Source organism: Manihot esculenta, chromosome 10, assembly GCF_001659605.2.
Source record: "Manihot esculenta cultivar AM560-2 chromosome 10, M.esculenta_v8, whole genome shotgun sequence".
In the NCBI taxonomy this organism is placed as follows: Eukaryota; Viridiplantae; Streptophyta; class Magnoliopsida; order Malpighiales; family Euphorbiaceae; genus Manihot; species Manihot esculenta.
Window position 1 is genome coordinate 25,023,198 of NC_035170.2, and position 26,771 is coordinate 25,049,968.

General features: G+C 32.9%; 3 protein-coding genes across 5 annotated transcripts; all 3 read right to left on the minus strand.

Moving 5' to 3' along the window:
* Nucleotides 1-1,909: 1,909 nt before the first annotated feature.
* On the minus strand, nt 1,910-5,345 carry LOC110624510 (root phototropism protein 3). The gene is made up of 4 exons (XM_021769705.2): nt 4,845-5,345; nt 4,683-4,752; nt 3,343-4,575; nt 1,910-3,269 (listed from the first exon to the last, which is right to left on the minus strand). Exons 1-4 carry the CDS (start codon nt 4,955-4,957, stop codon nt 2,712-2,714), a joined length of 1,974 nt encoding a protein of 657 aa, XP_021625397.1. The 5' UTR covers nt 4,958-5,345; the 3' UTR covers nt 1,910-2,711.
* Nucleotides 5,346-12,035: 6,690 nt separating this feature from the next.
* On the minus strand, nt 12,036-16,854 carry LOC110625055 (serine/threonine-protein kinase PEPKR2). Of its 2 annotated transcripts, none has more exons than XM_021770558.2 (5): nt 16,693-16,854; nt 16,177-16,273; nt 15,151-16,078; nt 13,846-14,142; nt 12,036-12,765 (listed from the first exon to the last, which is right to left on the minus strand). In XM_021770558.2, the coding sequence occupies exons 3-5, from the start codon at nt 15,887-15,889 to the stop codon at nt 12,404-12,406; spliced, it is 1,398 nt and encodes a 465-aa protein (XP_021626250.1). In that variant the 5' UTR covers nt 15,890-16,078; nt 16,177-16,273; nt 16,693-16,854; the 3' UTR covers nt 12,036-12,403. The 2 variants fall into 2 exon arrangements, with proteins under 2 accessions (XP_021626250.1, XP_043817149.1); XM_043961214.1 differs by lacking the exon at nt 16,693-16,854 and adding an exon at nt 16,432-16,660.
* A 1,877-nt stretch (nt 16,855-18,731) lies between these two features.
* On the minus strand, nt 18,732-22,819 carry LOC110625266 (pentatricopeptide repeat-containing protein At5g09450, mitochondrial). 2 transcript variants are annotated; one of them, XM_043961293.1, is made up of 4 exons: nt 22,698-22,802; nt 22,309-22,582; nt 19,882-20,944; nt 18,732-19,279 (listed from the first exon to the last, which is right to left on the minus strand). In XM_043961293.1, exons 1-3 carry the CDS (start codon nt 22,730-22,732, stop codon nt 20,045-20,047), a joined length of 1,209 nt encoding a protein of 402 aa, XP_043817228.1. In that variant the 5' UTR covers nt 22,733-22,802; the 3' UTR covers nt 18,732-19,279; nt 19,882-20,044. The 2 variants fall into 2 exon arrangements, with proteins under 2 accessions (XP_043817228.1, XP_021626565.1); XM_021770873.2 differs by lacking the exon at nt 18,732-19,279 and having other exon boundaries at nt 19,656-20,944; nt 22,698-22,819.
* Between the last annotated feature and the right edge of the window lie 3,952 nt (nt 22,820-26,771).

Below are 26,771 nucleotides of genomic sequence, written 5' to 3' on the forward strand. Positions count from 1 at the left end.
GTTATTTTTATTTTGTAAAAATATCGGATCAAGAATTAAAATAACAATATTAGGATTTATTGATTTCTTAGGAATTTAAGAGGTGTATTGAATATTCTAATTAGAGAATATATTACTAATTAACTCAAGTAAATACGTATTTATTTAATTGAGTTAATACAAATAGCAATTAACATATCTATTTATATTAAGGAGTCGGATGATTTGGTTTAAATAATTCGTTTGTAATTATTAATCAAATTTGGATTTTTCATTCTTAATGCATTTAATTAATTAAATCCACATTATTTGAGTTGTTAATTGATTAGAGAATAATTTAGCACTTTTACAAATTAATATAATATTAAGAAAGAATCGGTCAAATTCGCTTGTTTAAACACTTTAACCAAACAATAGAAATTAAATGAATTATTTTAAGAATAACCGATCAATTGATAAACCTATTAACTTGGATTATCTTCCGTTGAATTAATAAATTTAAGATTTTTATGGGATCGACACTCATTCACCCTATATACATAATTCTTAAATTGAAAAAGAAGAACCAGTTATATTTGGCGGATTTGATGCCCGTTAGCTTATTAGAATCATGTTATTGACCAACTGATTTTGGATGTCTTAAGCAGGGATAGCTATATTGCACATATTTACTTGAAGCTGAAATATTTTCAAATTTGTAGATATCAGGTACCCAGGCCCCTCCCTTCTCCAATTTCTTTTTTCCTGCTTTGCTCCCTCTTTATTAAAGTGGATGCTAAAAGCAAATCTCGTGCATTAGCTTTGGTAAATGGTCACACTGTGGCACTTATTTTTGTCTCATAGATGAGCACCTAGAGGTGCTTTTGAACCTACAGCACCTCCACCCTCTTTAGGAACTTTGGCATCTCAAAATCATCAAGAGCTTTAATAAATTTAATGACCCAAATTGTTGCCCCATTGACAAACTAGTATTCTTTGACCGATTTGCCAAATAATAAGATAACATTTTAAGAAAAATATAGAGAAAAATATAAAAAAATATGTGTTGATTTTACTCATTTTCACTTCAGGATTCATAGTCTAATTTATTGTCAAAGTAATAATTGTAGTATTATGCTATTAGTAAATAGTGATAAATTTTTGATGTCGTTAAAAAATATTAACGTGACAAATAAAATATAAATTGATATAGCACTGATGAGATTCTATTAGAAATTTTAATCAATAACATTTGGTTAAGATAAAATAATAAAAACATAAATTAAAAAGTAAAAAAATCTTATTAAAATTAAAAAAAAAAAATTAAAGAGTGACACACAAACCGTTAGGAAAAACTATTTATAATAAAAAAAATTCTAATATATAAAATTATAAAAATATCTAAAAAAATAATTAAAATATAAAATTAACCTCAATAGTAAAATTTCGTCTCGAACTTTGTGATCAAGCTTTTGGCCCTATTATATTTTTTCGAAAAATTATCGTGGATTTCCATCGGATATCGACAGTAAAAGTTAATTCCAGTCTAAATTTTCCACAAAATTCAAAACTAATTGTTATGTATTATAATTATTAATTAAAAAGTGAAAATATAAAAAAGTATATTGTAGTTTCACTTATTTTTAATTTAAAGTCTGTGATTCAATTTGTATTAATTTAATATCTCGTAATATAATTTTCATTTCAATATATCTGACGGCATCTAAAAATTATTGTTTTTATTATTAACGGTCTGGTATCACAAATATTACTTTTTGATACAAATTGAATTATACTCTCAAACAAAAAAATCAATGAAAAGACTAAACACCTTTTTGTACTTTTCTAAAAATATATGTGGAAGTTTTTAAGTCTGCATTTCCATTAATTGAATTTTAGGATTTCTTGAATTTTTTGATTGCCCATTTATGAAATCTAATCTATTTGGTTATTTTGAAAAGAAAAAATGATTGGACTTAGCAAACTGTAATACAAATAAAGTGTGCTTTACTGAATCAAATAGCATGTTTGGATAGAACAAATGGAGGTTTTATAAAGTAAGATAATCAAAGAGAAAGTATCAAAACTTCAGATGTTTAAAAAATTTCCAAACCTTCCCCTTCTCGAAAAACCTTATTTTAAAAAATTTTACTACACCTGAGAGTACCATTGCTGGGCATGCATATCTTTTTTATCTTCTGCAAGTGCATTGATAAAGAAAATTTGTCTTACACTCAGGTAGTTAAATGCTTGATATTGAGTCATATGGGCCATAGTCTTACTTGGCTGTAAAATTTTTCTGGTTGTTTGTTGTTTAGATGAATAACAGCTTAAATAATCTCAGTTCAATGTCTTCAGAACTGCAACAGATGTACTCTGTACAGTTTACCAGATGTAAGAATTATTCCTGACAGCATCTTCTTTTGTTGTTTTTGTGATTCTGATCAATCACATGAGGTAAAGGAAAGAGTAAAACGCAGTGCTGCTTTGTATTTCACCAAAGGATACGACAAGTAGAAGCATCTTCTTCATCCCTTGAGAACAAGTACACTTAAAAATAGCAGAGTGACAGACTAACAGATTACACGACCAGTGAACAAATTTTCCTTCTGCTTGTCTTTTGGGGTGATTGCTAAAGAATGTATAATAAAGGTGAAATAAAAAAGAATAGAAACAAAGAAACAAAAAAGAAAAATGAGAGATCAATAACAATGGAAACGTAAAGGCATCTCTTTTGCAATTTTTTTTTTTTCTCAGGAAATTGAATTCCTCCACCTTCTTGGGGTCTTTCTATTTTGATCTATGGTGGCTGCTGGAACTTGAGAATGGTTTCCAATATCATGGTTTTCTATTGTTGTTATCTTGGTGAATTTGCTCAACTTCTTCCATCCACTACTCCACGCTGATGTCTGTTTCTTATTAATCATCTTATCAAACTGTCTCTGCAGATTCTCCATGTCGTTTTGGAGCTCAAGGTATTTCGTCTTCACAGTTTCAAGTTCAAACTTAAGCGTGTTGATGTCCTTCTTAGCAGCATTCCATCCTTCTTGAAATGATTGTGGTGTGGCTTCAAGCAGTGTTTTTCTATTGGGTATCATGAGTTGGTACTGAGCTTCACCAGCTTCTTTCATGGAGCCATTGGCTATTGCGTTGCTTATTTTCACCTGTTCAGAAAAGAGAACTTGCACCACAACTCTAAGTGGCAGCCTCTCGTTTTGAGCAGCATGCATACAGGCATCAATGGAGAGTTTTTGACAGTCCATCACACGACATAGACGCTTTCTTTCATGTTCAGTCAGTGATGGATGAGCCTGTTGGATTGTGATTCAAATAAGAATTTATAAAGAAAAACCAGTGCTGGAGAATAAAAGAAGGATGAATTACCTTAAGATAAGAATCAATTGCTCGATAAAGCCCATCGTCGCATGTTCTTGCAGATTCAGGCAAAGCTTCTGCAAGTACCTGAAACTTGGTTAATGAAAGGTTTCTGTCTCTGGAAACCTCTGTGAGATAACTGTCAACAAGCCTAGCAACTCTCATTTTGGCATTTGGATTAGTACCCCTTTGGTCAGAAAGAGATTGTCTACTTGGACTTGAAGTTTCTGTCTGTTCTTGAACCAGAAAATGCTCCAGAAGTCTCTGAACTAGGTCCACATCAAACAAAGTTTCACTCTTATTGTAAGAAGGAATTAGAAGATCAGGCAATGTTGCCTGTTCAAATTGCATCCCCACACGTTTCTCTAATTCAGTAACCAATGCAGGAGCCACTTTCAACATGTTTGCCATTCTCAGAAGGTGAAGAAGGAAGCTGCAGGAGACACTATCCTTCTGCGGTGGAATTATGCTGATGAGGCTCTCAATGATCATACGTTGATCTTTTGCATGAACTGATGATGGATCATCTTTAGTTCCTGCAACAATCATATGGAGCCCACCTTTCCAACTGCTGCTGCTGCTGTTGCTGCTATTGCTGCCATCATCAGCAGAGCCTGCACTGTCTTTGATCAAACCAGGTAGCCATTTGGCTGCATAATGCATTATCGAAGCTCCAATCAAATCAAACCTCATACCCTTTACCTTAATTGCTGTAATAACTCTAACAAAGTGATCAATTCTAAGGATTGACACATCCTCAAACCACCAATCAGGAGGAACCAACTGATTTCTACTTGGGCTTGAATCAATCATAGGTGGTTTTCCAGTGTATGCCCATCTGATCCCTTTCGGATTTGCACAAGCTTTCCAGGCAATGGATTCACTGCATCTTCTTACAATCTGGAGATTCTCCGCCCATGGTGAGAGCTTCTCACAGCTTTTCAACACTAATATAGAATCCCTCCATGATGATAACACCACATAACTAAGAAAAGCTTCAGTTTTGAATATGAGATTACCTTCTTCTAAGTCCTCTGTCATTTCTAGATACTCTGCTGCACATCTAAGGCCAGAGATATTGGCTGCTGTTAGATCAACAGCAATTCCATAGCAGAACTTTGCTACAAGCTCAAATGCTTCAGCTCCTCCTGGAAGATCATCTAATGCTATTTTACTCAGGTCTGGGTCGCGTGATTCATATATTAATCTGTTCATTTTTCCACACCGAGAAAGCAGAGGATACTTGTGCAAGAACAGAAATGGAGAAAATGGGTAGTCAATATAAATCAAGAACTAATTTTTTGCCATTGAAGTTTGAATTTGGAGCTTGAGAGAAGTAAAATGACTACCTTATGCAAGTGGAAATATACAACTCCAATCTGAACTAAAAGATCACTTGGAATATCAGTTGCAACATACCTGCAGAATAATGATTAGAAGCTAAACTATTAGCAAAAATAAACCAAAACTTGAAAAAGAACAGAACTTCTAATTTCATTTAGCAAACACACCATGACTGGCCCCTGAGCTCAAACCCATCGGTCTTGACGCCATGCTTGCTTGAGCTAAGAACTCCATTACCATAATCTCGACCAACAACAGATTCACTCTCAGACTCCCACATGATTGTAAACTAAAATCCAACAAAACTTTGGCAGAATTTTCTCATAAAAAGTGCCTGAAAACTAGAGTTGCAGCAGAGCAACGAATAGGAGAACAGCGGGAAATAAAGGGGAAGAATTCCACATGGGTTGCTTGGAATCATCTGCCACTGTTGGCTTAGGATGGATTTTGAAAGCCTCTTACATTACAGGCTGTGAAGTCATGGGCATAAAACTAAACACTGTTCTTGGATGGTTTTGAGTTTGTTTGCATTTGATTTCGGATTTTTCTTTTTCTATTTTGAGCTTCTAATATTTCATAATCATGTCTTCCTTTTTGGTAAATTATTTTCCACTTTAGTTTAACTTTCGAGGATTAGTATTTAGAATTAAGACAAATCCCAAAGAAACGCTCGCCTGTGGACGAGGTGGAATGAGAAGTGGCTTCTGCGTAGCGGGGAAGTAAGTAGTTTTCTGATGAATTAAGAGATACAATTACGAAAATGCCACTGAGTGTGGACCATCGCTTTTTATAAATTTTGGCTCTTCCGATGAAAATGAACTCCCTGTCCCAGCTAGTCTTGGTCGCGAGCTGCTTCCTGTTAAAGTTTTTTAGATTTAAAACTGGACCACATATGATTGAATTTTAATGTTTTTTTTCTAAAATTAGTAATTTTAATCAAAATTTTTTATGTTATTCTTATTCTTAAGAGATTAAAAAAAAATTACATATATGTAAATTAAAAAAAGACCATTATTGTGTTTTTTTTTAATAATGGTAACAAAAATTTTGATTTTTCTTCTTAAATTAAAAGTTTTAATTAATGTATCATGAAAGTAATCATATAAATTTATTTATATCTACTATTTTTTTTTAAAATGGAATAGAAGAAGTAAAATCTGAAATCTCTCATATTTACTTGGATGCACTTACGAATGCATTTATATCTACTATTAAATATTAAATTAATATTTTAATATAGCTTAAAGGATATAATTATAAAAAAAAATCAAACTTTATTACTTTCTACTATTCTACTCTTAATTTTTTTAAAATAAATATACTCTAAAATTAATTTTTTATTTTGATTTAATTTTTTAATTTAATTTATTTATAATTTCAAACAATACATTTATAGAATCGGTAACTCAATTTCAACATTTTTTTATCATAAAGTACAATTTGCACATTGCTATAAGTCATAGGAAGAATTGTAATTTTTTATTTTCTAAATATAGTATTAGCTTAATACTTATAATCTCTAATGACAAAAACAATTGCACTTATCACGTAAAAAATTACTTTTTTTTCATAATTTTTATTATTATTCATATTTTTTATTTAAATTATAGTAATATATAAATTAATTATTTTAATTTTATTTAATTTTATCTTGTTTATAAGAAAACTCTTAAAATATATCTTAATATTTAATAAAATTTAATGTATTTAAAAAAGTGTATTAAAAAATTAATAAAAAAATTAAATTTTTTAATATGTATGAAAAAGTAAAGAGAATAAAAATTATAGGGCGAAGGGTTTAGGGTAGTTTAGAGTTTCAGTATTGGTCAGTAATTCAATTACAAATATTTTAAATAATTAATAATTTATTTTAAAGATTTTTTTTATAATTTAATCAATAAATTTCATAATTATTATTTATTTTTTACAGTGCAATTACTTGTTAGTTTCACCGAATCGCCAGTAAAAGAAGGAAATTACAAAAGGTATTTATAAGGTAGGGCCATGAGCCATGAAGTTGCAGAAAGAGGAGTGTAATCTAGACAATATTAAAAACAAATATGAATAAACAGTGAAAGCTAGCCTTGCACTTGAGGACTACTTTTTAGTGGGGATGAAAAGCCACCGTCATCACCACCACCTCCACCACCCTTGTTGAAATTTTTTATATTAAATAAATTAATAATAAAAATTTATTCATCATTCTTATTATTATTTTTAATCTTTTATAAATAATAATCATTATCACATTCATAAAAAAACATTATTAATATTTTTGTAACATTTAAAATATAAATTTTACATATTTTTTATCATTAAAAATATAAAAATTATTTTTTAAAATTAACAAAATAATATAATAAATTTTTAATATTAAATTATAAATATATTAAGTATTAATAATTACTATTAAATTAAAATAATTTTTGTAAAGAGCAATTATTAATTAAAAATAAAAATAAATTTAAAATTAAAATAAATATAATTAAGTAATTTTGATGTAAGTAAGTTTAAGTGAAATCATTTTTTATAAAATTTTAATAATTTTAATAAGATTTATTGTTAATTCAAAATCAATTCTCACACGAATTCATGAAAATTGAATTCTTATATTGGTTCTGCCAAAACAAAAATTTTTTAAAAATATATATTTTTTAAATTCTTTCAAAATTTTAAATGTAGGTTTAATATTTAATAAAACTTAATATATTTAAAATAATATAATTAAAAAGTTAATAAAAAATATATTTTTTAATATACATAAAAAAATAAAATAATAAAAATTATAAGATGAAAGAAGTAATTCATATGACATCACATATGAAATGCCTTTTTATAAAAATATTTATTTTTAAGTGTATAGTTACTTATAATGCATGCATGAGTTAGGGGAGCAATATTCGGTACAAATTGAAAAAATTAACTAAATCGAATTAATTTTAAAATTCAGTTCAATTTTTATTCGATTCGGTTCGATTTGATTTTTAATTTTAAAAATTTCAATTATTTCAGTTCGATTCAATTTTGATCTGAAAAAATTGAAAAAATCGAATCGAATCGATTAGTGATAATAATATATTGTTTTTAATAATATAAGAAATTAAATTATATTAAGATTAAAATATTTTAATTAAATTTTAAAATATTAAAAATAAAATGTAAAAATTAAAAAATTTATTAAAAATTGAAACCGATTAAATCGAATCGAATTGAATTAAATCAGACCGATTCAATTCGATTCAGTTTCTGATCAAAATCAATTCGGTTCGATATTCATAAATGCATAATAGTAGATTGAGCTTACATACTCGACCTCCTTTTATTAATCATATTGTTTATCAAGATTTAAACAAGAGGGAGATTTAAGGAGCATCGGCGATTATGCAGTGACATCATATCGATATATAACATAGTATAATAAGCTAATAAAAATTTGAAATATGCATATATAATTTTTTTTTTTTTTAAAAATTATATATACTATGTAAATTTTGTTTGTTTCTTTTTTTTTTTCATGTTGTAATTGTGGATTATAAAATAACTTAATTTTATTTTTGTTCAGAATCAGTTTCAGAATCCTTTATTAGAAGAAAATTTGTTTAACATTATATATTTTTTACTTGCAAAAATTGCAAGGCTGGTAAATGTAGCAGAATCAATTAAAAGTTGTTGAAGTCGAAAATTTCAACCACTCAACAGTGAAGGGACGGAAAGAAAAGGACAGACAAGGTTTTACCCCACAACAGCAAATAGGCACACGCGGCATGACCAGCTTTGCTTTGATGGCAGCTTTCGGGTGATTTTTAATAATTAAATATTTGTCAATGCAGACAACTTCCTCCACATATAATCTATTAATTATTACTTTTTACACTTTTCTCCTTTATTCTTTTTAATCCTTTGCAAATTTTTTTTTTCAATTTTCCAATTCCGAAAGATTTCTTTTACTAACCAATCCTTTGTAAACCAATTGACCAATTGAAGGAAATGAGTTATTTGATTCCTTTAATTTCTTTGGAAAAGTAATTACAAAGCATGATTTTGAATCCCATGAAAGCACACATTTTTATAAAATAAAGTTCAAAACTTTAGGCCTATATAGTGGTTTGTAAAATGATTAGCCATCATAATCATTTTCTTCATACTAAGATTGTTTGAGAATTTATGGAGTTCTAAAGTGAAAATTTTGATGCCTAAATGTAGCAAATTAGGCATTAGTTTCTGCGGTCGATGGCTTGTCACTTATTTTTCTTTATTTCTTTTGTTGAGATTCGAGAAAAAACTCTGGTTGAGACTCGCATCGATACTGAACGAAAGGTTCGAGTGAGAAAATGTATGTCGGAATCCGAAAAATAATAAACTATATCAGAGAAAACTCTGATGGAGACCTGCATCGATACTGAGAGAATAGTGCATAGTCACCTCTCTGGATCCACAAGGTTAAAAGTCTGAACATGTGCTAGACTATACGTGAATATTGATATAACTTATAAATTTCACGAACCATCGAATTTTTAAACGCAAGTTACACCTGAAATCATTAGAAGAAAACCATATTTAATCGGATGTCATGCAACGGTTGCCTCCTACCTCTTAATATAGATTAAAGAAATAAAAGGAATATACCTTTTGAATAATTACTTTAATGTAAAATATTAAAAAATTTAAAAAATAAATAAATTTTTTAATTGTATTAAGGTGTAAATCATACGTTTTTTTTGTTTTTTTTTCATAATTACAGGTACTATCGTGCTTACAGCCACAAAATGACAGATAGGTTGTCGAAGAAGGTGCAGTGGTGGGAAACGAGTCGCGTTGCCTTCCATTTTCTGCACACATGGATGTCTCCATTGGCTGTTGGGGTTTGGCTAGACATCATGTATTGTAAAACCCCTAACCCATTTAGCTATGTGTCCTCTTCCCCATGTCTTCCCTCCCCATTTTATTAAAAATTCCAAAATCCTACAATTATTCAACTTGTAATTTCAATAAACTCAAATGCATGAATTTATATAAAAATATTTAATGTAATGATTGTTATATGAGCTCATGCTCTCTGTCCCTTATCCGAAATACAATCCAATTGGTTGGTCATATGGGAATGTTTTTTGGAGGTTTTTTCTTCATTATTTCCCAACCGTGCAAGTGATTAAGACCCACTTCACTTTTTTTAGTTTAAAAAATAATTGAAGGAAGAAAAGATATGGACAAAGCCCATCCAGATGTTACTTTGTTGTACTTTGGCCCACTGTCTTTGGTGTGTGTCCACTCTAGGATTGGAATGGCCAGTGAAGATATTGAAAATGAGATGAATATATCTGTAAATATGTGAAAATGGAAGGTGAGGCGATTAATGCCTAAAAATAGCCGCTCTAATTTTCAAGTCTATTAAACTTTTTAGAAAGGAGGGTCTAAATAGAGAATTTGAGTTTTTAATAGAGTATAGTAAAATAACGTGCATATTTAGTATGATAAATTTAATTAATGATTTTTCTAAAAATTTGACTAATATCTATTAGTAGATAATATATCTTCTGCACACATTGATATAATATAAATCTATCTCTATACAGAAACGGGAGAGCCCTTGGTTGAGGTGGTCCAAAAAGCAAAAGCTCGTTTCTTAATCATGGGCATGAAAGGGGTAGGCATAGTTTCAGCCATTTTTAGCAGAGGAAAGAAAGTAAGAGATGAGAAATTGAAAAACATGAGAATTGAGAGCAAAAGTACAAGGCTGAATGCTTTTTTTTTTTTTTTCTTTTTGATAAGACATGATAATGGCTATTGGTCCAATTTTAATGGATGCTAATAATATTTATATACAAAAATTAGCAAAGATGAAAAATAATTAGTGTTACATATTTTGCATTATCTTCCCGAAACCTTCCACCTTGACTTTTTTTTATTTTATCAAGAAATATAATTAAAGATTAAAGAGATAAGCAATTGTAGACAAACTGACATTGAGCTAGCCAATTACTCAAAAAATAAAAATAAGAAAGAGCTCTTCTTTCTTTTTCTTTTTTTTTAAAAAAAATAGTTATATATTAAGAAGGTTAAAAACCCAATACATACAACTCAAACCAAACAAAGGATCCAAACCCAAAGAAATATAAATACAAGCTAAACCAAGCCCACCTAGACTAAGGCTCAGCCCAGACACTCCAAACCCTAGCTTGCAAACAGAAGAGAGAACTCTTGGATTGTCGCTTCTTGGGGCAATGTCAGTTAGGGAGGCAGCAAAGGTCGCCGGAAAAAAGAAAACGTACTAAAACACTATCATCAAGATCCAGAGAGATCTCAACTGAAAAAGGCAATAGAAACCCACAAACCGAAAAAAGCATGGCCGAAACTTCACCTATAAGGAAGAAGATGAGGAAAGAGCTCTTCCACCCAGATCTTAGCACGCTCCTTTTGAATGTTTTCGATTATATTGGATATATTCAATTTTGTTATAAAATTTATTATGAATTGAATAAAGTGAATATAGATTGAAATAAATCTCTTACAGGTAATTGCTCTAAAATTTTTTTATGAATTAAATAAATTAAAAATATATGTTAATAAATTAAGAATCTATCACGAGAATCTAGCAAATAAGCCTAATTGATGACAAAACAATTAAAATTATTTAAAAAGTTAGTGAAAAAGTTGGTGAATTGTGCCTCTTAAAAAATGATTTAGAAATAAATTCTTCAAACATATAATTTCTAGAAGATAGACTTTCCCAAAAAAAAAAAAAAAAAAAAAGAGCATTTGAAACTAATTCAGGACAAGTTCTATAGCCTTAGTCTTTATCCTCCTCATCCTTTTTCCTAGCAAATTGGCACACCATTGTTAGCCCATTCAAACCCTTCAATGTATTCAAGCCTCACTCAAGGTTCTTCGCCATGGGCCCATTTTTAACCTAAGCTCTCCCCAATTAATGGTAATAGTGGATCCACACCCAATTAATGCTTAAAAAATAAGTTTTACAAACTGAGATGAGTTTGAATTTTATAAATAATAACTATATTAGATTTGGATTTTATACATTGAACATTTGTTATCCTATTTAAATGAATTAATTCTCTTTAATAAGTTGAATACCACAAGGAAAATTAATGTCTTTTGATGCGTTGCTTTTAAACTAGAGTGATAAGTCAAAGCTTTGTATTAATTACAAAGAGGAGGATGGCATGAAAGAGGAAATACAAGCAGAAACCTGATGTTACAAAGGAATGATTTTCACGTTTTATATATATATATATATATATAACAATTCCTATTCTTAAGACCTTTTGGAGTCAAACAAAAATCAGGACCTGATCCCATGTATGAAACTATCACAGCAATGCATTCACCCAAACCTTAAGCAATTTGCACAAATCTTTCATGTTTGTCCAGTTGAAAACAAACAATAACACTGAACTACAGGTCAAGTCAAAAGTTAATTAACACCAATTCTATTTACAGAAGATTTATTACAGTCCATGTTTCATCATATGCCAGGTCAGGCTAAGATCAAAACACACACACACACTACTTCAATATTACAAGGTTATCACTCTAGATGAAACAAGTATAATACGAGTTAACACTTCATTTTCACCCACAAGCTCATTTTACTGTTACTGAACTTAGTCTTCACAAATCTCTTTGCCATAGTAGGTTATCTTTAGTTCCAGCTATAGACCAGATAATAGGTGTAATACCTGGCAGCTGAGTCTGCCTTCTTTAAGCAGGATCAGAATGCTGTACAGAGATTGTTAACCTTAATGTTAGAGGAACATTCTCGTTGGATAGGGCTGGTAGGGCCACATAACCTGCTTCTCTTCGGTTCGGATATCCTCACACGTGAGATTGCCACGGCAAGGACATCAACCAATCCACAGTCTTGCTCGCTCAACCTCTTTGAACCACCAGACGATAAAATTAGGCTAGTTTCATCACTGAGAATGCTGCTGGTTGTCGCATCAAATCTCTCCGACTCTAACTCATCTTTAATGGTTAGTTTCTCGAAAGTCAATCTTACATGGTTTCCAAACTTTGGTTTTACTGTAAGTACCTTTAAAGTTGGTTCTGTATAAAACAAGATCCATGGATGCCCTGTAAAATCGCATTTCAAGTTATAAAACAAATTAAATGACAGTAATAACGCTTTACCCTACATAAAAATAGATCTTATCTGATCCCAGTTCATGGAAAAGCAAAAGAGCAGAATCTAAATATTTGATATCTTGAATGTCAAGACTATGAGAATTGCTCTATTTGGCTATCTGTTCAGCACAAAGGACATATGGCTCACATTCGAATGTTAGTTTTATTGCGGAACTCCCAAATAATCCATGAACCAAAATGTCAAACTTAGAAAGTCACATAAAACAGCATGATGCTATTTCAAGTATCCAATAACTGGATGATTAGAATATCATCAGATATTTACTGCCATTTGACTCGGACTCGGACTTTGTGATTATTAACAGGGGAGGAAAAGAATTAGAGAGACCTTATTACACATTTATGAACAGAGATGTTTAAATCAAAGGAATCCAGCATAATCCAAGATGCTGAAAATCATTTTTGATAAATAGTAGAGCTTCAAACAGACTACACCCTAGTATGATAAGAAGAATTAATACCCAAAATGGCAAAATCTAACAATGAAACACAGCAATAAGTTTAGCAAAATAACCTACAATTACATCTTTCACAACTAAGAGAAAGGAGTCATCTTAACAGCAATAATCAGAGACTTCAAAACCTCAGACTTGACAGTTCCTCTCATCTTCCCTCCTCCTAAATATAACAGCTTCACTCTAAACCTAGTAACCTTCAACCCAACTTCTCATTTCACCCAGCTAGCTATTCATATTAAGTTGAACGTATTTGTGTGTGTGCTTGTTCTTTGATGCTCTAATTCTTAGTTTTAATTTTAAAAGCACTAAGCAGCATAGGCTATATTGCACTTAAAACACTTCAAAGATCCTTGGCAACATTTCCGCTCAAAGAACAATGAGTATAATAGCCAATCTATTTTCTATAAATGAACCAGTTCTTCAGGTTCATGCTTAGATGTTTAACCCTATTCTTCCAATAGTATGTCAATTTAATAGTTAATGTCAGTGAGAAGCCCATAGGATCCTTCGTAAACAGTTAAAAAAGGGCCAAGGGTTATAGGACACTTACTTAGTATTTCATCAGCACTTGGCCTTGAAGAAATATCTCTGTTGAGCATACCAGCAATGAGATCCCTTGCAGGTTTGGATACCGACTCCCACAACCCACTCTCAAAATCTAGGTTGACCTTCTTAATTGCTTCAAATACTGCATCCACAGAGTCACCTTGAAATGGAAGAATGCCGATCAACAAAGCATGAAGAAGCACCCCAGCACTCCAAATATCAACTTTTTCTGAATAGTCACCAAGTAGAACTTCTGGGGCAACATAGGCAGGACTTCCAACCAGACCTGTAAGGCTCTGACCTGCAAGTAAGAAACCAGACTATTCATTACTTTCAGAAAAAATACACATAATATGATCATAGAATTAAGTGCATATATTTCAGGCCAGTCAAAATCACTGTATATCTTATCACTGGTACATTTTGAAATGAAGTTCCATGATAGATCAGGGATTATGACCTTGGTTAGTCCAGACACTTATTTATAGTGAATTGTCAGTTTATATCAAACAAGAATTAAGGGCAACAGAGAACAAAAGTGAGCATGGGAAAAAAATGAAATAAACAAGAAGACACACAGTAAAAGACCATGTCACATCTTGCATAAGTTCAAAGAAAACCAATTGTAGAACTGATAAACCAAATGAATCAAGGAGAATAAAATTATCTTCTTTTACTAATCTGTTAAAGAGAGGGTTAATAAAGTTTCAAGCTTTTAAATTTAACATCAACAATTTATTGTCACCATCAATATTCATAGAGTTGCTTTCATGATTATCCCAACTTAACCCACATTAAGGTTCTTGGCTGGCTCACTATCGTCAGGAGTACATTTCTGCAATATGATTGAAAATATAAGGAAAAGCTATACATTGCGCATAGAACAGCTCCAATAGATGCAAGGAATTTATATAAAGTATCATAAGGTTTTTGAAAAAAAGGAGTTACGATGTAACAAGAGTTATTTCCCAAAGAAACAATGGTTAGATGAAACAATCATGAAATCCTTATTCCTTAGTCTATTTTAGTACTAGAGAATATTTGTTTTGCTTCTGCATTTTTCTTAATAAAAATTCTTTTATTTAGATTGATACAAAATGCATTTTAAAAGGCACATTATGCACTTCATATTGCTAATTCATATTTTGAGAACATGATTTGGAATTGCTTCAGAACATCCTGAAATGAAATTCTAAACCTTATTTCAGCATCTTTTAAAGATAGTACAACAATGGCTATACATATAGAGAATGAGCATTAATGCCCACAGAAATACAGCAAATTATTAAACAAATAAAATTATTATTACCATTTGAAATCCTCATAGCTAGCCCAAAATCTGCAAGCTTCATTTGCCCAGATGTCGTTAGGAGGATATTTTCAGGCTTTATGTCCCGATGTACAACACCCACATCATGGCAATATTTGATAACTGAAATCAGCTCCCTTAATACATTAGCGGCATGATGCTCTGAATATTGCCCTTCCCTAGCCATCTGGTCAAGCAACCGCCCTCCAGAACAAAGCTCCATCACAAGATAAAAGGATTCTGAATCCTCATATACTGCCTTCAAGGTTACAATGCCTGGATGACCAGAAAGGTGCTGCATTATTTCCACTTCTCGATGCACAAGATCCTCACCCTTGCGCAAAATTTTGCATGCAAAGTCTTCTCCGGTCACTTTTCTTGTGCACAAAACTACAGATCCAAACTTTCCTTTCCCAATTGTTGCACCCAAATCATACTGTTGCTCAATCTTTTTCTTCCTACCCAATTGTGTTGCTACATCAATACAACCGATTTTTCTCTTAAGACCCCTACAAGGTGGATTAAAACAGGAACTCCTACAATGGGGGGCAGTAACAATTCCTTTAACTACAGTCCTGGGGGAACCAACTTCCTTACCTTCATCTTCCTTGCACTTCTTCTTCTGCCTTGAATAATCTCCTAAAGACAAGTGAGACCAAATAATGGCAGATGAAGCAAAGGATTTGCTACATAATGGCAACACTTCTAGGCCCTTTCTCTTCCTTCTTAACAACTCCATCAAACACCTCAAGGTCAATTAATTTTTAAATTCTCCTAAAACGATAAGCAACCCAAACAGGATACTACATTTGTACAATGGTAAAATCGCTCAACAAAGCCAAACCAAACAAATGATAAACTGAAAGTCTCTTCAAGTAAAATCAAAGCAATAACCAATCTATTACAAGATTGGATCCTTGCATGCATTCTGCAAATCCAACAAAAGGATATTAATGAGAACATCCTTTACTCTACTCAAGAATATAAATTTTAATAGAAAATAAGAGCAAGTTAGTATCAGAGGACCTTTGAACATTAGAAGCCTCTCGTTATTCTTCCGAATAATGTTCACCCACAATTGGAAGACTTTAGGCATGGATTGATTTCGATTTGTGAACAGAATCTGCAAACATAAAAAGATATCCAAGAAGACACGATCAACTAAAAAATTGAAGGAAAACAGAAGAATGAACCAATTTATGCTGCTAAAAATTGCCAATAAATAAATACACCAACAGATCAGCCAAACTAAAATGAGTTCTCAGTTTACTAGAGACTTACAACAATTAATCCGGACGATAACAAAACCAAACACAGATCACCCGACCCATAATTTCTTTTTTTTTTTCAAAAAAAAATCCTTTTGGCTTCTAAACATCAACTAGTTAAAAAGAGAAATGAAATAAGTGAACTTCAAACTGAACAGAGCTTAACAAAAAGAACTTGCCCTACTAATCTTTTTTCCTAGATTTTCTCAGGAAACAAACAGATATCCAAGACCCAAAAGAATGAAGAGAATGTGAGAAAGAATCAGAAAAATACCTTCATAGAGAAGAAAAATGGGCAATTGATGGAAAGGGGAAAGCAAAAATCTTTTTTATGTGTGTGTTGGGAGTGATTTTGATTTTTGATTTTTGCTTTTTGATTTTTGATTTCTGATACAGAGAAAAAGCACACACTGCACGTGAAACCCAAATAACAACCGTCTCCCATCTCAATCTCGCGCGTTTTCTATTAACTACTGTGTGCTTCATATGGACTGGGACCCACAACTCCCTATCTCCTGCACCTGCACCTGCTCCTACTGTATCTCCCCCCGGGGTTAAGGTGAGCATTCGGTCGGTTCGGTTCAAAACCGAACCGAATAAACCTAAAATCGAAATTTTAGTGTTTATGAAAATCGAACCGAATCGATTTTGATCAGAAATCGAATCAAACCGGTCTGATTCGGTTCGATTCGGTTCGATTTGATCGGTTTTGATTTTTAATAATTCTTTTTATTTTTTACACTTTATAGTATTTTAAAATTTAATTAAAATATTTTAATTTTAATATAATTTAATTTCTCTATATTATTAAAAAAATATATTATTATCACTAACTAATCGGTTGGATTCGATTTTTTTAATTTTTTTTATTAAAATCAAACCGAATCAAAATAACTGAAATTTTTGAAATTAAAAACTGAACCAAATCAAAATATATAAAAAAAAGAATCAAATTTTTAATTCGATTCAATTTAGTCAATTTTTTCAGTTTAAACCGAATACTACTCGGCCTGACATCCCTTGCCCCAACATTAAAGCTACCTCCTCCACCATAAAAATTAAATATTTGAAAAAAACAACTAAATATCCCATTTTAATTTTTTTACTAAATAAGTTTACAAGTTAAATAAATAGTCTTATATTAAAATATTATTTTTTTATAATAAAATATAATTTTATGTTATTTTTAAATATCATTTTTAATTAAAATAAAATAATAAAAAAATTCAATTATTTTAATTAAAAATAATATTCAAAATTTATAAAATTATATTTTATTATAAAAAAAAGTTACTATTTTAACATAATAGAGTTTTTTTTTTTCAATCAACAAGACAAGAGTTATGAGGAAAAATATAAGTCCATCCACATAGCCGAACCACAAACCCAATTGAAAGCCTAGCTCATACTAAACAGTCCATAAGTACACTTCACGAATGGTAGCGGCAAAAAAAATATGCTAGAAAATAAATTGAACATGTCAAATAGTGACACGTAAAAATAAAAAATAAAAGGTAAGAAGCAAAAAGTCAGACATGCAAACTCAAACAATAGATCTGCTAAAAAATCGCAAAGAAGTAAACTGCAACAAAAAGGAGTGTCAATCTTCAGATCAGGGAAGGGTTTTTCGTTTTTTATGGCGATTCAGCTATTGACACTCCCACTTGCTTTAATGAGGTTGGGCTTTGTTACTTCCTCTCCTCGTGTAGTGATGTCTAAAAGTGATTTAAATCTTCTAGAAATAGAAATTGGAATGCTGGTTGAAAAAGTTAAAATTAATTTATTTATCCATTTGTTGATATCCATTACTAAAAATTAATTGTATTCTATGTATTTGTTGATATGCCAATATGATAAGTTCTGTACGATGATAGTACTACTCAATGTCATGTCCAAATCATGGTGTGGTTTGAATTTTAAATATATTTTTATTGATTTAAATTCTAAATCTATTTAAAAAGCTTGTATTGCTACTTAAATAAAATATTTTATTAATTTTATAGTTATGTGAAAAAAATCTATTGGAGTTAGGATTTAGAGTTTATCAAAGTAGAATTTTATATTATGTAAAGTATTATATGTATTTTATTTATATGATGAAAACATAAAAATCCAGTACAATTGTTGGACTGCACAGGAAGTGTTTCTTTTTTTTTTTTTTTTCTTTTTTTCATGAAAATGAATATTTTAGAATAAATATATAAAATTTCACCCTTACCAAGCTAAGATGACTCCTCCCATCTCTTGTTCAGAGTAGGTCATCTCCCTCCCCTGAGATTGTAAATATTTTTGTTTATTTGTTCTTTGTTTTTGGCGAAAAAGATTTAATGCGAGGGAGGTGTTTCTTTGACTTGCCTTTGTGTTTGCTTGTTTTTCTATTTGTTTAATTGGGACGTGCTCGTGAGGGCCTTCTAGGTCGGCATTCTCAAGATGTAATTTTAGTGGAAGGAGGGCGGTGGGTGTTGTGGAGCTGTCTCAATTGCATCCTTCTCCTTTTTTTCCCTAGCTAGAGTCAATGATCTAAAGGTTTCTTTTGTGTTCTGCAGACAATAGATGGATCTGATTGTGGAAGAGTAGGCTTCCCTTTCTTAAGCATCAGGTTGGAAGGGTAAAATGTCTCTGCTTGAGTCCTTATTGGCAATGGCGGACGAAAGTCTCAGAGAGGAGTGCAACACAATAGCTTCTGCTCGTCCGGATCGAGAACACGGGTCAAACGGGTTGTGAGTCTTTAAAGTTGTGTAATTATGTTTGGGCTTTCTTTCTTTGAGCCCTTGAGACCCTTTTCGTTGTAATGTCCTTCTCTATTAGTCTTGAGCTTATTTGCTGTAACTTTGGGCACTTTCAATGAATTTTTTCCATCTCTGAGGGAAAAATGAAACACACAGAGTTACAGAAAGAAAATTACAAGTACAATTAGATCTGATGTATTTCATATGAATGTAACAACATGAAGACCCAACCAAACAGAAGATGGACACTCATGAAAAAGTTGAAATGATAAGGAAGTCCCAACACGATTATTACTCTAGCATCAGCATTATCATTCCATCCATCTCTAGTAGCCAAGGAAGAGTCTTCATAATATCTATCAAATATGTCAAATGAGACGTTCAATTTTGATTTGTATACTTAACCAACTCTAATAGATTTAAAAATGCAGAAATGGGTACTCATGGCCACTTCCAGACTATAGTTCTAACCAGTAACTTCGTTTTACCAACAAGGTACAAAAAAGCATAATGAAAAAAGGCATTTCTATCTGAAAGTATTCAGCACAGGGTACAAATACATAACCGAAAGAAGAATTGCAAACACCCCTGCACTTATTCTCATTTTTTGGTCCCTAAACTACAAAAGTAATTCCCTTCATCCAATCCAATCCAATCCAACTATCCCAGTCATTTAGGTCATGTTGGAGAAGAGAGAGAGAGAGAGAGAAAGAGAGAGAGAACAGTAGTCATACCAAAGTGTGGTAAACTGATAGTTTGGGAGTCGGCAATAGAGAGAGAAAATGGATTAACCAAACAGAACTACTATCGTAGTTTGTATTTATTCTCTCCTGAGTGTGAAACTAATATCAATGAAGTTCCCTTCACAGTGTGGCATTGCCTAAGATAAACTCAGAATCACTTCGTCAAATTGGTGAGATCAAAATTCCTTTCAATCAGAAGCACATGGAACTTGTTAGCAATTTCAGTTAATCCAGCACCTGAGAATGCATGCAAAAGCCTACCACAAGCAGTGATGTCAAATTCTGTAATAGTAGACTGTTTCCACTGATCAAGAACCTCCCCTGCTTCTTTCACATGTCCAAGCATCAGATATGAAGAAAGGATGCAAATGAAGTTTCTGTTTGTCATTTTTTGCTTAGTCATTCTTAAGGATTTCCATATTTGAGCAACTTTATCTTTGTTTCTTAAACCTGCATACAGGATGATGAGGAAGTCATATGTTATCCACTCTCTTTGTGTAAAACTCTTCTCTGTTTCAACAACAGCACTGGACTCGGCATTCACAAGATGTCCAGCTTTAACATATATATTGGCAATGTCAATATATCTATGCCAATCATCGTTACAACCAGGATCATTGCTCATTTCATCCAATATCCTCATAACTTGATTAATATTTAGGGTAGCAGCACATGAACTTATCCATAGATTGTAAGTGAAGATGTCAGGCGCAACCTTCTTATCTTTCAGTTCGTCAACAACTAATGAGACTTTCTCCACCTGCCCAACGTCAATATACAGAGCCATCATCTCATTATATAGGAGAGCAGTGAAGGGCAGATTTGATCCTTTTATTCTCTCATAAAGCTCTTCAGCCTTTTCCAGCAGTTTCAACCCAGCATAAGAGTGAAGGAGTGCAGTATAGGTTTCACTAGTTTTTACGGAGACAGGTAGACCTTCAAAATAGCGTTCCGCAGCATCAATACCAAAAACTTTAGTCATCAAATCAATACGAGTTGCATAATCAGAGTCCAAGAACTCATTCTCTTTGTGTGTAACCATCCACTCTGATATCTGCAAACTCATATCAATTGGAAAAAAACATATGATTTAGTAGTCATTGATCAATAAAAAGTCAAATATTTTCGTATTAAGAAGTAGGGTAATAATTCTCAATTCAAACCCATCAGTAATTGAAGAAAGCAAAAAATTAAGATTAGAGCTAAATTTGCATCCTAAACTTGGCCAATGTCTAATTACAGCCAAATTAAGTTTTAAGGCCAAATTAGAATGCAACTTTCATTTTATGCTCTCTTAAACTCAATTTTTAATCAAATTTATGCCAAAAAGCTTGACATTATAGGACTAGAAAATTTTATTTCTTAAGCTTCTAAATAATCAGAGAGCAGTTAAATGCTTCAGAAAGTAAAATGTTGGTCAGAGCATGAATCTCATTGATGAAAATTTTCCACAATCATAAATTATCAAATATTTAGTCCAACCCATAGGGAGAATTAAGAATTAAGAATTCAAAGAAAATTGCTTTCAGTTTCCTTCGGTTCAAAACATGATTTTGGCAACAAAGTATTCTTGTAGTCTATGCAGCTCCAATCTAGCAAACCTATCCACAAAATTATCATTTGAACCTCTCTCCCTCTAATTATTCCTTGATTTCTTCATTACTTCATTATGTTAACCTCAAGTTTTCCTCATTCCTTTCTTTCCACCAATATCACGAAAAATCAGAATTTCTTTCTTATAACAGTTTGACATTCACAAGAATGGAAAGGCATAGGCACTGCATAAATAATGATATCCATCAACATTAAGATATATTTAATATAAGAGAAAGCAATATATGATGCTTCTAATTCTGTAATTATTGATTATTCATAAAAAAGCAAATTGCATCTGTTGATTGTGCAACAATCCATGTAGGAAGCATTGAGAAGAAGATGAAGAACAAGAAAATTGCCTCAAAGGATAAGTAGAGCCATAGTGAAAACAATGCTAAAGAAAGAAAATACTACAATTTATGACTTTGTTCTATCAGCAAACACCTATCATGTGCGATCTCCATAACACAGCCTGAAATCCGTTTTGATGCAGTTGATTGCATTATTCAGCTCAACTAAATCACAATACGGTAATACTGAATACAAAATCAGCCACAGTCGATCATAATAAAGAATCACTGATTACCTTAGCTTATTTTCCCATTAGAACAGAAAAGAACTACAAATTGCCCATCTCCTTTTTGCTCTAATTTAGCAGTATAATAATCCCTGCCTCCTAATCTTGTATCACATTCCAGTACTCCCAAAATTAAATAATTGCTACAGAATTTCCTAGTCCAATTTGTTCACCAAACAGATTGATGCAGTGCAAGAAATTCCTCCAAAAAAAAATGCAACAAAATTAGTAAACAAAAAATGAACCTCGAGAGCATGTTTGTAACGCTGAGACTTCCTAAGCTCTCTAGAGATGCTTCTGAGCTCAGAAGCCGTCACAGTGTTCCCTTCGCTAACCCATTTCTGTATAATGTTGGTTGCGCTTCGCTTTGGAAGTCTCAGCCTAAAGATTCTACTCCTCAAGTCGTCTTCATTTTCCTTTGAATTGGATTCCTCTTCAACAACTTCACTACTCAGAGCACCGGAAGAGAGCAACCGACCAAACTTCCCTTTCTCTAGGGTACACGGAGATCCAAATTTGCTGTTGATTATGGTTTATTGCACAGAATAGCAAATTCGGATAAGTAGTTATGAAATTTCAGAACTTTCTCAACAACAAATCAGATGAATAATCAGAACTTTGGGTTAGAGATTACCGTCGTAGAGCGAAGAAAAGTGATCGGGACGCCATGACCGGAATTCTTTTACTTCTCTCGTCAAGCTGTTTTCTTTTACTACCACTGGGAGTGGGAGGGTTGCATAACATTAATATCGAAAAAAGAAGGGGGTTTATATAAATAAGGGGATTTTTTTAGGGCGTTTTGTAATCCAAAAATATTTTCTTTTTAGGCAATTTACAGTAACTCACTGTTTAATCTGCATTATTTTAATAATGAATAATTTAATCCATAAAATTTCATTATGTTAATAAAATAATATTTTTACTAAAATTTATTATTAAATTATAATAATTTAATAATTTAATAATTTAAATTTATTTTTATTAAATTTTAGAAATTACTTTTTTAAAATAAAAAATAAATAAATTAATATCAAATGCCCGTAGTTTATTAATGATATGGAGCAGTTAGCCTTTGACTTTACAGCAGACTTGTACCGGACCTAATTTTTATATTTTAATTATTATTTTTAAATATTTTGGGTATTTTTATAATTTTGCACATTAGAGTTTTATTTCTATTATAAATAGACTCTCTTGGCTATTAGGATATTTTGGGTATTTTCATAATTTTACACATTAGAATTTTGTTTTTATTATAAATAGTCTCCCTTGGCTATTAGAAAGTTACTTTTCAATCTTTGAGAAATTTCAGTAAGATTTTTAGTTTTTTATCATATCTTTTCTCTTATTTCGTCTTAACCAAACAATATTAGTTGAAACTCCTGACGGAGTCTAAATAGTCCTTTATCAGATTGTTCGGCCATGGTAGATAACCAAGAGGCGCGACTTGCTGCGATTGAGGCATCCTTGGCAGAATTGAGGGAGATGATCGGACAGCTGACCCTGCAGCAGGGAATCCACCAACCCGCCGCCGCCGCCGCACATCCCCATGTGGCCGCCAATCCTGTGGCCGCCATTCCTGTGGCCGCCAATCCTGTGGTCGTCAATCTTATGCCTGCAAATCCCCAACAGTACTATCAGGAAGGTTACAGGATCAAGGTAGACCTTCAAAACTTTTCTGGTTCATTAGATATTGAATCTGTTCTTGATTGGCTGGCAGAGGTTGAACGCTTCTTTGAAATTATGAATGTGGAAGAGGAGCGCAAGGTTCCAATTGTGGCCTATAAGTTGAAAGGGGGAGCAGCAGCCTGGTGGAATTCGATTCAAAACGAACGCTATCGGAAGAGGCTGGAGCCCATACGAAACTGGGTGCTGATGAAGCAGATGTTTGAACAATGGTTCTTGCCTAGCGATCACGCTCAGGTCTTATATAACCGGTATCATGACTGTGTACAAGGGAACCGAAGGGTGAATGAGTATACTGAGGAGTTTTTAAGGCTGCAGGCGAGATGTGAAAACTGTGAGAACAAGGCCCAACAGGTTGCTCATTATCAGAGGGGGCTGAATCACGAAATTCGTTGTATGATGGGAGTAGCAGCGATTTTCACCTTGGCAGACGCTATTGAGATGCAAAAAGGGCAGAAGAGCGTGTTGATTGGCAGCCACGACAGCAGCAGTACAACCGGAATTTCAATTACAGAAATTCTGGTTCAACAGGGACGCAGCAATATAGAGGCAACTACAGCGGGCAGCCTTCTAAGGTTGTAAACTCTGGCAACCCTCCGAATACCATGGAAGAAAGGAGAGACAGTAAGGGCAAGGCAGTCACTACTACAATAGACAAAGGAGGCAGGACCAATCCTTATCAGAAGCCAACGGGAGACATATGTTACCGGTGCAGGCAATCTGGTCATCGATCGAATAATTGTCCAGAACGTAGAGGAGTTAATACTGACCGCCGGCAGGTTAATATAGTTGAGCAGGTGGCTGAAACTGACGAGGAAGAGGATGACGATGACGGATCTATTGCTGGTTCTGAAGATGGAGATGTCACCTATGTGGTGAAAAAGATCTTATGCTCAACAAAACAGGAGGACGAGACACAAAGGAGGAAGATTTTCCAGGTAAAGTGTCGAGTAGGAGAGGCAATTTGCAGGCTAATTATAGATAGTTGCAGTTGTGAGAATCTGATAAAGGACTATTTAGACTCCGTCAGGAGTTTCAACCAATATCGTTTGGCTAAGACGAAATAAGAGAAAATATATGATAAAAGACTAAAAGTCTTACTGAAATTTCTCAAAAATTGAAAAGTGCCTTTCTAATAGCTAAGGGAGGCTATTTATAATAGAAACAAAACCCTAATGTGCAAAATTATGAAAATATCCAAAATATCCTAATAGCCAAGGGAGGCTATTTATAATAGAAACAAAATCCTAATGTGCAAAATTATGAAAATACCCAAAATATCCAAAAATAATAATTAAAATACAAAAGTTAGGTCCGGTCCAAGTCTACCGTAAAGTCCAAGGCTAACTGCTCCATATCATTAGCCCCTGCGGAGTACTTGCCCTATTAGTTCCAAAGAAAGATGGGGCTTGGAGAATGTGCGTGGATAGCAGGGCCATCAACAAAATTACAGTTCAATATCGATTTCCTATCCTACGATTGGATGACATGCTGGATCAGCTATCCGGGGCTAAAGTCTTTTCTAAAATCGACCTCAAAAGTGGCTATCACCAAGTTCGGATCAAAGAGAGAGATGAATGGAAGACTGCCTTCAAGACTAAGGAAGGCTTGTATGAGTGGCTGGTTATGCCCTTTGGTTTAACAAATGCACCTAGCACTTTTATGCGACTCATGAACCAGGTTTTGCGTCCTTTCTTACGCAAATTTATGGTTGTTTATTTTGATGACATTTTGATATTTAGTCGCAGTGAGGAAGAACATCTACAGTGTCTCCGTCAAGTCATGATGGCCTTACAAGAAAGTGAGCTGATTATTAATCTTAAGAAGTGCATCTATATGACGGAGCGCGTTCTGTTCCTGGGATTCGTTGTTAGTGCAGAAGGGATACATGTTGATAAGATGAAGGTAGAAGCAATACGGAATTGGCCCATCCCCAAAACTATTTCTGAAGTTCGCAGCTTTCATGGCCTTGCCACTTTCTACCGACGGTTTATCAGAAATTTCAGCAGCATCGTTGCCCCTATCACAGATTGCTTGAAGAAAGAGAGAGTGCAGAAATTTGCATGGACTGAAGCTGCCAACAAGAGCTTTGAAGAGATTAAAGATAAGCTTACTTCTGCCCCTATTCTTGCTCTACCTGATTTTGATAAACTGTTTGAAATTGAATGTGATGCTTGTGGAGTTGGGATTGGAGGAGTATTGTCACAGTCTAAAAGACCTATTGCCTTCTTTAGTGAGAAACTGAATGAAACTAGAAAGAAGTGGTCTACTTATGAGCAGGAACTATATGCAATATTCCGGGCTTTTAAAACTTGGGAGCAGTATTTGATGGGACGAGAATTTATTATTCACACAGATCATCAATCTCTGATCCATTTTAAAACTCAAAAACATGTGAATAAGATGCATGCCCGATGGGCAGCTTACTTTGGAGCCTTTCATTATGTCATTAAACATAAGGCTGGCCATAGTAATAAGGTGGTAGATGCTTTGAGTAGGAGGGCTGCTCTGTTGATTACAGTTAATCAGGAGGTTGTAGGTTTTGAATTCCTGAAGGATTTGTATGCTACAGATGATGATTTTGCTGATATATGGGCTAGAGTCCAGACTCACCAGCCTACTGATGGGTTCTTGATACATGATGACTTTCTTTTTAAGGAGAACAGGTTATGCATCCCTCGATCTTCCTTGCGGGAAAAGTTGATTCGCAAGATCCATGGAGGAGGTTTGAGTGATCATTTGGGGCGTGACAAGACTATTGCTGGGTTGGAGGAGCGTTTTTACTGGCCTCAATTAAAAAAGGATACAGGTCGGATGGTTCAGAAGTGCCCAGTGTGTCAAACTCAGAAGGGACATTCGCAGAATACAGGCTTATACACTCCACTGCCTATTCCAGCCCATCCTTGGGAGGACTTGTCTATGGATTTTGTTCTTGGTCTTCCACGTACTCAACGTGGATATGATTCCATTTTTGTTGTTGTTGACAGGTTCTCTAAAATGGCGCATTTCATTCCTTGTAAGA